The 12,856-nt window shown below is 36.1% G+C and overlaps 1 protein-coding gene and 1 long non-coding RNA gene across 4 annotated transcripts in view; one reads left to right on the forward strand and one right to left on the reverse strand.

The window, feature by feature from the left end:
* Nucleotides 1–12,856, reverse strand: part of USP9X (ubiquitin specific peptidase 9 X-linked) — a 237,974-nt gene that overhangs the window by 26,641 nt on the left and 198,477 nt on the right. For all 3 annotated transcript variants that reach the window (XM_056826165.1, XM_007493340.3, XM_001366516.5), the window contains exons 34-37: nt 6,514–6,655; nt 4,224–4,977; nt 3,183–3,306; nt 1,847–2,072 (exon numbers count right to left, since the gene is read on the reverse strand). In XM_056826165.1, the coding sequence (XP_056682143.1) occupies nt 1,847–2,072; nt 3,183–3,306; nt 4,224–4,977; nt 6,514–6,655 (1,246 nt within the window). The remainder of the gene's footprint in view (nt 1–1,846; nt 2,073–3,182; nt 3,307–4,223; nt 4,978–6,513; nt 6,656–12,856) is intronic.
* Nucleotides 1–12,856, forward strand: part of LOC130458996 (uncharacterized) — a 40,122-nt gene that overhangs the window by 17,514 nt on the left and 9,752 nt on the right. The gene's annotated exons all lie outside the window — the stretch shown is intronic.

Consider the following 12,856-nt stretch of genomic DNA (forward strand, 5'->3'; position numbering starts at 1 on the left):
TAGCCTTATCCCTCATCATATATCACCAATTACACTCAGCCAAGATTTAGCCTTGGATCACTACCACCATTTATTGTCTTTACTTCTACACAAATGCTATGATGCTGTACAAAGATGTAGAAAATCACTGTTTTTCTTCACTAAAAATTTTTATGACACAACCTCAACTGAGCCCTCACTGCTATTATTAAATGATCTTTATACCTCCCTTATCCACTCACTATTCCACTCTTCACAGTGCTTCTTCCAAACTTGTTCATCCTTTTTGACAACTCCAATTGCTCTCCTTTCCTTGAATTTCTCAACTGAGACCCTTGCTTCATATTTTACAGAAAAAGATTGGGATCATTCCCCATGAGCTCCCTCTTCTTCATCCCTACCACTCTGGTATCTTCTGTCACTCACTCCTCTCCCCTTGCTTCATGTGATGAAAGTGGCCCTATACCAAGCTCAAACCTCTTCCTTGTTCAAGTGTTGCTATTCTACCCTATCACTTCCCACAAATCGTCCCCTCTCTGGCATCCCTATTCTCACTCATTTAAAATTTTCTCCTCTCTATTGACTCATTTCCTATTGTCTGCAAATGTATTCATGTCTTCCCTATCCTGAAAAATACCTGCATTTGATTTTTCCATCCCTGCTAATCATCTTTTCCAAATATCTTTTAGCCTTTGTAATTAAACTCTTCCAAAAGGTTGTCTACAAAAAGTGCCTCTACTCTCTCTTAACTCCTTTATAATCTAGCTTCTGATTTATAGAATCTTTATAATCTTACCATTTGATCAAAACTTTTCCTGCTTTTTCTCATACTATCTGACTACATCTTTGTCTTCTTTACTGGCTCCTACTAATACAAATTTTTATGACACCTCATCAGCTCTCTTGAATTGAATGACCATTTCTTAATCTCCCCCAGTCTCTCTCTGTTGACTTCTAATCTCATATTTCCATCTCAAATTGGATGTCTGGTAACTATCTTAAACTCGATGTGTCCAAAAACAGAAGATATTTTTCTTCTTAACTCCTCCTTGTATCCCAGATTCCTTATTATTGTGGAGGGCAATACCATCCTCCCAGTTTTTCACACTCACAATCTAGGAGTTATCCTGGATCCATTATCATCTCTCATCTTCCATATTTAAGCCACTGCCAAAACCTTTTGATTTCATCTTTGCAACTATTCTCTTATGACACTGACACCAATTCTCTTTTCTGACACTGCCACCACTTTAAAGAAGGAACTTACCATCACCTCATGTACAGGCTATTTCAATAGTCTATTAGAGTCTTTGTGCCTCCTTCCTCTCCAAACCATCCTCCATTCTGCCATTAAAATGATTTTCCTAAAGCACAGGTCCAATCATGCCACTCTTATTCAATAAACTCTAATGGCTCTCTATTGCCTCCAAGATCTAATATAAAGTGCTCTGTTTGGCAACTGAAGGCCTTCTTCTCTTCTACATTTTATTAGTGACAAAGGCCTCTTGACTATTTTACAAACATGACAATCAAATCCTCAGCTGGGGGCTTTCTTTCTGGCTCTCTATATCTGCAATGTTCTTCCTCCTCCACTTTGACTAGTGACCTTTCTGGCTTCCTCTAAGTACCAATATAAATATTACCTTCTGGAGGAACCCTCTTAATCTTAGTGCTCTTCCTCTCTTTATTTCCTATTTTTCCTGTATATAGCTTGTTTTGTTTACATGTTGTTTGCCTGATTAGATTATAGGCTCCTTAAGGGCAGGATTTTTTTTCCTATGCCAAACATTTTTTGTGTGTTTTTCTATGCCAAACAATTTCCCAGGTTGAGTGATGTAGTCATTTAAAAAGAAAGCCATATAATTACCTGACTAGAAGGTCCAGGAGAAGCAAAAGGTGAAGGACATGGCCCATCTTGCAATGAAAAATGTGCAATAAATACTATAAGTTTTGCAAATGCGCCCCTCACTTCTGCACTGGGGCATTCCAGAAGGTACTCAGAAAAGCGATTTGAAACATTAAAGAGGACATTATGTGCAAACCAAAAGCGTACATTCTTGCTGTGACGGAGTAGAATACACAATGCATCATACCTGAAACAGAAAAAAGAGCACATAATAAGCAATAACAAAATGGAAAGTCAATAAATGTATTCTCTGATTCTTAAACATAAATGACATTTTGTAGTTTAACCAAATAAAATATATTTTCTTAATATCCTTCCATTTTTGATTTACGTAAATATGTTATTAAATAAAAACAAAAGTTGTTCTTATTAGAAGTTCCTGAAGTGATTTATGGTTAATGACAATTACTTTACATTGATTAATCCAATTGTAAATGTATCAATGTAATGACAAAAATTCATTAATTGGGGTAGATTCCCATAGAGATTTATAGCTTACATGACATTAGAAGATTCTTTCCAGCTATAATGACTTTGTAAAAATAGCATTCCCAATTACAAACTGATAAAGATGCCTAATGGTCATCATGGCAGCTAGGTAATGTAGTGGATAGAATGATGGGCCTGGAGTTAGGAACATTCCTTTTCCCCCCAAGTTCAAACCTGGCCTCAGACCTTTACTAGCTATGTGGGCCTTGGTGAGCCCCTTCACCTTGTTTGCTTCAGTTTCCTTATGTGTAAAATGACATGGAAAAGGAAATGGCAAACCACTTTAGTGTCTCTGCCAAGAAAACCTCAAATGGTGTCACAAAGCAGTAGATATCACTGAAAAATGCCTTTAAAACAACATAGTCATCTAAATTTCATATTTGTTTTATCATATCAAAAATTGTTGAACAACAATTCTTGCACTATAATTAGGAAGTTTAATATAGCTTTCCTTACTATAGAATATTACTTGTTTCCTTTTATAATAAAGTCAATGAAATGCCATTTAAAAAACTTTGATCTAAAAGACACAAAGATATTATGAGTATTAGGAATGTGAGTGGTTTCCAAGTGAAAACAGCTGCAGAAAAACATCAATAATGCACTCTTCACTTCTATATGAGGAAAATGCAGATATTTTATAAACCTTGACTTTTGTATTATTTTGTCTCACTATTGTTACTCTTCTGTATGAGGGCTTCAGAAAAATATGAATGATTTAAAATTATATTAAGATCTTCATTATCAGAAGAAGTTAGTATAGCATAATAAAGACAACAAAACAGTATGAAAATTTAAAGCAATATACCAATCACTGGCAGGGCCACGGACTATTTTTTTTGTGTGAAATCCTGTGGTGAAAAGGAATCTAGCAGCAAGCTGAATACTAATCATTGTAATTTCTTCTGCTTCAGGCAACAGATGATCTTGCCCTATGAATAAAAATCACATGTAAAGATCAAACAAAAAGAAGTTCATTCTCATTAACTATCATCCACATATGTTTAAATCTATTGATATTGGCTAGGTACCGGGATTTAAGTAAAAGCATATATAGTCATAATTTGAACCATAACCAAATTAGTAAATTTTAAAAAGCTCTTCAGTCTTTTCCAGCATCATGTATCCACATTATCAATGTGGGAGAGTCTCAAGCAATATAATCCATAGCATTTCACACCTTAAATGATAGAAGATATTTCTATGGGAACTTTTCCCTGATCCTCCCAGCTATTAATATATTCCTATTTCAGATTACTTTCATTTATTCTGTATATAACTTAAATGTACCTAGTTATTTACACATTGTCTTCCTCAATGGAAAGTGTGCTCTTTGAGGGCAGGAACAGTTGCTTTTTGTTTATTTGGGGGTATTTTTTGCCTGTATTTGTGTTCCTATAGCATTCATAAGTACTTTTTGACTGGGGTAAAGATCTGGGATGTGATTTTTCTTAACGTCTTTTTGGAAGTGTTAAGCTGTTTGACTGAACCTGAGATTTACATGCATATCCTTTTAAAATCAAGGGTCATGTCCACATTTGAATGAAACATATGTGTGTGTGTATATATATATGTATATATATATATATAACTTTATAGAAAGTCACAAAAAAGCAATGACTACTGTGTATGAATGTTTAAGATAAGGCAAAATAACCCAATGTAATATATATAAATCCTTTCAAAATCACATATTGCATAAAATATAAAATTTAATTAGAACTGTTTGAATGAAACAAAAGCTAAAAACAAAGTTAACTTCATAAACTATTGGCAAAGATTAATGCCTCACGATTGAGATTGATAAGAATTCTTCTTTGTAGCATCAAACTAAATTGTAGGTACCTACCTGGAGGGGGGTTTAAGTATACACTGTTACAAGTCAGCAGCTTTTTTACGAACTGGAAATATTCCAAACTGTATTGCATACGATTATGCATGAATTGCACATTCTGTTTCCGTACACTTCTTTCAATGGCTGATGGCATTTTAATCTGGTGGGGTTTTGTGGTGACAACCAACTCTGAAATATATTTGATTAATTCATTGTCTTTGTCTATTGTGTCCATTCGTTCATAAAAAAGAATGTAAGCATTCCACCACCTCTTCTGGCGCCTATATGACATGCGCTTCATCATATGATCAAATACTTCACCCATGTACTCTCCACCAAAACACTGGTTTTTCATTTCTTCATCATCATCCATTTTACATTCTGTTACATCTCCATCATCAAATTTATACCAGCGATTTTTCTCACCATCTCCACCATTCCTCTGGATGATATAGGAATAATAATGTCCTCCACTTGCTTGACCACTGTGTACAAGTACACCCACCAGTCTATACTTTGTGCTTCCAGTTGGCTCATTTTCTGACTGTTCATTTTGTTGTATCAACTGATTTTCAGGGTTTACATCATCCCCTTCCAGCTTTGCAACACCTGCCACTGTATAAGGTTCCATGTCCAATTCCCGTGGAAATTCAAAGTAATCATTGAACTTGATTGCACATTCCCTTTCCCAGTCATAGTCGAATCGTTTTAGCTGAATGGCAAGAACCGGGGGCAATTTCTTAATTAGGAGGCGTTTTACTGTATCAACCTAAAAATAGAAGAGTTGTTGGATATTTCTTAGATGGTCATTAAAAAAAGTGCAAAGAGAACAACTAAATTATAGAAAATGATCATGTAGAGTGGTAGGAATTTACTTGTGAATATAGATGACAAATCAGTCCTGTCGAACAATGTGAATAAATTGATTCAGTTTTTACAAATTATCAAAATACAGCATAAGACTAATTATTTGTGGCAGATATGCTAATATGAGAGAGGATGACTTTCATTTGTGTGCAAGGTACACCTCAAGTGTGAGTAATAAAGTTTAATGCCTTAAAATTGCAGCACTGAGACTTTTGAGATCTTCTGTAATTTAGTTTTACCAAGTGCTTTCATAATTTATTTCACTTGCGTCTCTTGAGGCAACTAGGATTCAGAGAGATTAAATGACTTGTCCCAAATCATTCAACTAGTTAAAATGAGAGACAGAACATAGGTCTTCTGATTTCAGGTCTAATGTTCCTGTTACACTACACTGCAATCCCTTCTCAAACTCCGCCCTTGGGCTGGATCTCTTATCATGGCCAGAGAGGAAGTTTAGTGGCACTAAACGACCCAATCCCACTGTTGGATTTAGGTTGTAAGAACCTGTTAGGCAGCTCAATGGCCCTCTGATGCTGGGGGCTTATCATACTGAGCATGGTGAGGACACCCAAATCGGCTTGGCTTTATAGCCTTACTGCCTACTCAGGACTCCTGAGCTCAAGTAATCTCCCAGCCTCAGCAATGCTAGAAGCAAGGATTTGTAGGTGTTTATCACCATGCCTGGCTTCACGACCTTGAAATTAAAAACAAAAACAACCCCCCCCCCCCACAAATTTTCCATAGTGAAAAACCAAAAAAACATGCTTTAAAATTAAATGCCACATGATTTTGGTCACTGGGCAAAATTTATTTGAAAGTGTGAGAGACACATAATTACATGGCTTTAAGTGCCTCAAAATCAGATCCCTGAGGATGAATGGCAAAGAGGGAAGATTTCCAGAGACCAAAACCATAAATACACAAATCTAGGGATTTAACAGCAGTTCTGGACAAAAGTTTTACTTAATGGGATTGGTAGCTCTGAAGAATCTCATAGCAGCAGTTTATTCAACATGCTATAGTAGAAAGAGCAATAGATTTGAAGCCAGAGGATCTGGAATAAAATCCTGCCTTGCTATTTTTGTACTTAGGCAAGTCACTTAACCTCTGAGTCCTTACTTTATCTATAAATAAGGCAGTTGGACTAGATGGTTTCTAGGATCCTTTCCATTCTAAATCTATGATCCTATGCCAATCTAGCTTTGGGAGGTGGCTCAAGCTTGAAAGGTTTTACCTTCCTCAAGGATTAGCAGGGTAAAGTGATGCAGGACTATTATTAGGGCTTCCTGATCAGGTCTCACTGGCTATTTCTTCACGTACTATTATCCTTCCCCTTCTCCCCCTGCCCCAACAATATTCTGGTTAATTTGGAGAAAACAAGATATGTCTAATTAAAATGAACTTCAAAAAGAAAGTTGCCAATTGTCAATATACTTACCTTTTTGTTGCATTTTTCACAATGATATGCATTTGCGCCTTCCAGTAAGTCTCCCTTGACATATTGTTCCAAAGAATCAAGAAGGTTTTGGTGATTTCTAATATCTACATTCAGAGTCGTAAATGATTCTTCACATTCGTACCTAAAGGCATTATTTGAAGAGTTCAAAAGTGTTTTGCTGGGAGGCACCAGAGCATTCTAACTGACTACTTCATTTAATCTGCAGTTTATTTTATATCACATCAAAATTAGAAAAGAATGTTTTGAATTTAGCTACCATTTGCACCTCAAACATTCCTCTTGAAAATTCCTTGAAAAACAACTATTGGGTAAGAAAGGTTTCTTTTAAATAATTACATTTGGATGTTTAAGAGATTTTGGTCAGCAAGATTTTTGTTACCCTGGGCCAATTATTTATTCCACAAATATTTGAGTGCCTATGTATACTATAATGGATAATTTTGTTTTATCAACTGATTATACACCAGAGTTGATAAAAACAATCTAGAATACAAGGAAGAAGAGCCAGTTCTTTGTCCTTGACCTTGTAGTTTAGAACTTCTAGGAAACTTGGAGATTCAGAACTAGAAGCAGTAGAAACAATTTAGGAGATTTGACTTCAGAATCCAAATAGGGCCATGCCACTGTTAGTTACCCTCTTCTCAGACATATCAGTTATATTGTGCAAAGTTTTACACAGGCTTTATAGGGCTTAAGTCATTCATATATTAACACTGGTTTAAAACTGCTTCCTCATATCTAGTCAATGGCACTAAAAGAATCAGGAATTTGTTAGGGAAGGAACAAAGGTTAGAGTGTAGAACATTTTAAAGATGTCTATATCCAGTGGAAGGGACAGGTAGGTGTCACAGTGGATAGAGTGCTAGCCCTGAATTTAGGAAGACTCACTCATATTCCTGAATTCAAATCTGGTCTTAGTTACTTGCTAGCTGTGTGACCCTGGGCAAGTCACTTAACCCTGTCTGTCTCAGTTTCTCATCTATAAAACGAGTTGGGAGAAGGAAATGGTGAACCACTTCAGTATCTTTGCCAAGAAAACCCCAAATGAGGTCATAAAGAGTGGGACATGACTGAAATAAATGAATGATGACTGCCCAATGGAGAATTTAAGATACCATGAAGATGTTGGGTATCAGAGGACGATTATAAAAAAAGGTATAGAAAAGAAAATTGGAATACAAGGGACAAATTTTGTCTGGGAAGGGCCAGGTATCCACTACCTAGGTAAAAAGGTAGAACTCCTTCTAAGAGTTTGTCTGTGAAAGGGGGAAGAAATAGGTAATAGCTTGAGGGGAGAGTAGAGTGAGATGAAAAATTTTAAAAGGGATACTGGGGAATGCTTGTAGGAAGCAGCATAAAAGTCAATGGATAGAAAGAGATGGAAGATGAGAGAGGAAATGATGAAGGGGCCATCCCTTTCTCTCTCTCTGTCTCTCTCCCCTTTACAGTCTTAGTATCAAAAAAAAAAAAAAATTTTTTTTTAAACCCTTACCTTCTGCCTTAGAACTAAGTATTGGAACTAAGAACTGCGGGAGTAGAAACACAGAAGAAAAACAACTGCTTGGTTACATGGGTTGAGGGGATATGGTTGGGGATGTAGACTGTAAATGAACATCCTAGTGCAAACACCAACAACATGGAAATAGATTCTGATCAAGGACACATGTAAAACCCAGTGGAATTGCACGTCAGCTATGGGAAGAGGTGGGGGGAGGGAAAGAATGATTCTTGTAACCAAGGAATAATGTTCTAAGTTGACTAAATAAAAATTTCTAAACAAAAACAAAAACAATGGGAGGGGTGGTGGAAAAGAGGTCTAAAAGATATAAAAGGGATATGTGGTTTTTATTTAAAGTAGTCTAGGGGGCTTGAAATTGAAACTAGATAAGACACCCCCCCATATCTATTATTTATATTATATTTAATATCTCTTTTAAAAATTGAGGTCCAAATCCTCTCCCTTTCTTTGCCCGTCCTTGTCCTGTCCACTGAGAAGGCAAGCAATATGACACCAATTATACATGTAAAATAATGTAGAGTATGTTTCCATATTAGCCACATGGAGGGGAGAGGGGGGCAAGACATGTAAACAAATTATACTTCAATTTGCTCTCAGAGTTCATTAGCTCTTTCTCTGGAGGTGGATAGCATTTTTCATCATTGCATTGGTAAAAGCAGTCACATCTTTCACAGATGATTATCATTACAATATTGCTGTTATTGTGTACAGTTATCTCCTAGTTTTATTCACTTCACTACACCAGTTTTTACAGCTCTTTCCAAATTTTTTTTCTGAAACTATTCCTACACCTTGTTATTTCTTAGAATAGTATTTCAAATTAAACATATGCCACAACTTTTTCAACCATTTCCTAACTGGTAGCCAGATCTCCTTGATATCCAATTTTTGCCAACATAAAAAGAACTCTTTTTCATGACTAAAAGAGAACTTTGATGTCTTCTTTTGAAAACTGCCTGTACATATTCTTTAACAATTTATAAATTAGGGAATGGCTCTTTCTAAAAAAAAAAATTTGACTCAATTTCCTATATAGTTGAGAAAATCGGCCTTTATCACAGAAATCTGTCATTAAAACTTTAGATATTGTCTATGATATCTTTTATCAAAATATGTCTTCCTGATTTTGTTGTTCAGTTGTGTCTGACTTTTCATAACTCCATTTTTGGGGTTTCATGGCAAAGAAAGTGACTGATGGGGTTTCCTTCTCCAGATCTCCTCCACCTTTACAGGTAAGGAACTAAGGCAAACAGGGTTAAATGACCTGCCTATAGTCACATAGCTAGTCAATATCTGAGGCAAGATTTGAATTAAGGAAGATGAATCTTGCTGATTCTAAACTCAATCATCTATCCACTGTGCCACCTAGCTGTCAGATTAAGTTTCTCTATTCATCTCCTTTAATTACACGCATTTTTTTCCCTTATGCTTTGCCTTTATATCATGATTTTACTTCAGCTAAACCATAATAGATTCTGCTGTCTTATTTTTAACTCTGTAAGTCTTTCTGTTAAGTGTCTCGCTTAAACAATACATTGTTGAATTCTGCTATCTAATCCATTTTCTCCCCATTTGTTTTATAGATAAGCTCTTCACATTCAGTTATTACCATTTCCTTCTATCCTATTTTCTTCTGTATATCCTTGTCCTCCAAAGCTTGTTTTGCTTCTAACCACCGTCTCCTTTAATGTCTTCCCTTTTATTCTTTCCATCACCCCTCTTTCTCTTATCCCCTTTCTCTCCTATTTCCATGTATTTGTATTTTTTCCTCTTTGAACCAATTCCAATGAGTGAGATTCAGGTACTGCCCTCTCAATTCCCCTTCCACTGTAAAATCTCTTTCTTGCATGCCTCTTTTATGGGAGATAATTTCCCCCATTCTACCTCTCTCTTCCTTCTTTTTCCAATGCATTCCTCCTTCTCAATCCTTCATATTTGAGATCTTCTTACACAACAGATCCATACATATGCCCTCTATCTCTGTAGATTACTTCTAACTACCCAAATAATGGTAACATTTTTAAGCATCACATCTATTAATCTTCCCATATAGAAATGTATAGTTTAACTTTATTGAGTCTTTTACAGTTGATCTTTCATGTTTACCCTTTTATGCTTCTATCGAGTCTTGTGTTTTAATGTCAAATTTTCTATCCAGATCTGGTCTTTTTTATCAGGAATCCTTGAAAATCTTCTATTACATTAAACATCAGTTTGTTGTTTATCACTGTCCTGTGGAATTCCATCCTGTCGAAGGATTATACTCAGTTTTGCTGTGCAGGTTATTCTTGGTAATCATCATAGTTCTTTGCCTTCTGAAATATCATTTTCTGAGTTCTCTATTCCTTTAACATGAAAGCCACTTAATATTGTGTGATCCTAATTGTGTTTCATAATATCTGAATTGCTTCTTTCTGGATATTTGCTATATAATATTCTCTCCTTTCATGGGAACTCTGGTATTTGGCTATAATATTCCTGAGAGTTTTCATTTTGGGCTCTCTTCCAGATTGTGATCCATAGAGTCTTTGGATTACTAGTTTACCTTTGAGAGCTAATATTTTGGAGTAGTTTTCTTTGATAATTTCTTGAAAGATGCCTAGGCTCTTTTTTTGATCATGGCTTTCAGGTAGATCAGTGTTTTTAAAATCACCTCTCCTCTATCTATTTTCCAGGTCAATTGTTTTTCTGATAAAGTATTTCACATTTCCTTCTATTTTCTCCATTCTTTTGACTCTGTTTTATTGATTCTTTATGTCTCACGGAGTCATTAGCTTCCAGTTGCCCAATTCTGATTTTTAAGAAAGTATTTTCTTGGGGGAAGCTGGGTGGCTTAGTGGATTGAGAGCCAGGCCTAGAGATGGGAGGTCCTAGGTTCAAATCTGGCCTCAGACACTTCCCAGTTGTGTGACCCTGAGCAAGTCACTTGACCCCCATTGCCTAGCCCTTACCACTCTTCACAGTATTGACTCCAAGATGGAAGATAAGGGTTTTTTAAAAAAGTATTTTCTTCAGTGATTTTTTTAAAAAAACCTCTTTTTCCATTTGGCTTATTATGATTTTAAAGTTCTTTCTTTCAGAGAATTTTTGTGCCTCTTTTACCATTAGGTTAATTCCATTTTAAGGTGTTATTTCAGTATTTTTTTGGGTCTTCTTTTATCAAGCTGTCTCTTTTTACATAATGTTCTTGAACCACTCTCATTTTCCCCCTCACTTTTTTTTCCTTCTACTATTATCACTTTAACTCTTTTAGGAATTCTTTTTGGGTTTGGGTCCAGTGAGTAATTTTCTCTGAGGCTTACTTATAAATGTTTTTATGACATTGTTATCTTCTTAATTTGTGTCTTGGTTTTCACTACCACCACAGTAGTCTTTTAAGGTCATTTTGTTTGTTTGTTTTTGGTGTTTGCTCATTTTCTAAGCCTATATCTTGACTTTGAACTTTATTAATGCTGGAATCTACTCATTTGGGTAGGAAGTGTCCTAAGCTTTAGGCTTTTTTGTACTGCTGAGCTATTTCTGTGGGTTTTAAGTTTTTAGGGCTCCGAAAGTAGTGCAATCTGAAGAGAGGCATGGTGATTGCTCTCCAAGTATATGTTCTGGTTTTTACCTAGGAAAGGCCCTTGATTCTCTGCATCCACAAGCACTAGTACTACTTTTCGACCTGGAATTGTGACTACCTGGAATATTGTACAGCAAGCACTATTGCTCCTCTCTGTCTTGGAACTGTGACTAGGGCCACCTGCTTCCTTGGTGACCAACCACAAATGTTCCTCTCTGCCTAAGAACTATGATTCAGAACTGTGTAAAGGCAAAGAGTTACCAATTAGTGCCAGCAGAGTCCCCCATGTTATCTTTCTAACTAGTTGTCTGACCTCTTTTACCATTTCTGGGCTGTGAGTTTCTGAAGCTGCTGCCATTTGTTTTTGCTGTCTTTAGGGCCAGTCACTGATGCTGCAGCTTGTGTACTCTAATCTGGTACTCTAGACCTATCTTGCTGATGCACTAAGTTGTCTTAGGTTGGAAAAATGTCCTACCTTGATTTTTTGTTGGCTCTACCACTCTAAAATGATTTGAGGTTACATTTTGTTTAGAAGGGAATACTGGAGAATTCAGCTGTGTGGCTGCCCCCCATCCCCGCCACCCTCCTGGCTCTGCCCCCAAGATTTTAATGAATTTTTATTATTTTAATGAATCCCAGTGATATAATTATGTGACTTTCTTTAGTAGTATTTAGTAGCATGTGAATAGAAGCAGAGAAAGCAGATGAAGGTGGCAAACAAAAGTTGGGATTGGACAAATGGGTCAAGGTGGTAAAGGATTTGAAAGTCTATTGGTTTCTCTCCTCTCTCAAAACCATTTGCTGCATTGGGACTCAAAGGTATATTTCTGACTATATGGGGCTACTAAGCTCAAAACCTTCAGTGACTTCTTGTGTCTCAGATAAAATACAAACTCCTTTCCTTATCCTGATAAAAATATAAATTCTTTATCCTTTTAAATTACTAGCTCCTTATCCTGATACTATTCTGCTATTCCAGTCTACCTCTAGTCTGTCTTTTTAGTCACTTGTCCTGCTATTAACTTGAATACTATACTTTTTAGCATACAAATTAGAACAGTAGCTAACCTGATTTCATTGTATCACTCAGCATAGTATGCTATTCTCCATATTTATAAAGAACTCTCTCCACATTTCCATCTGCCAAAATTCCCTTCTTTCCTTCAAGAAACAGTTTGGGTAATTTCCCTGTTAATTCTTTCCAAAAGTTCAAAGAACCTTAGTTAGGAGGCACACTGTAG

The sequence above is a fragment of the Monodelphis domestica genome, chromosome 4 (assembly GCF_027887165.1).
Source record: "Monodelphis domestica isolate mMonDom1 chromosome 4, mMonDom1.pri, whole genome shotgun sequence".
Classification (NCBI taxonomy): domain Eukaryota; kingdom Metazoa; phylum Chordata; class Mammalia; order Didelphimorphia; family Didelphidae; genus Monodelphis; species Monodelphis domestica.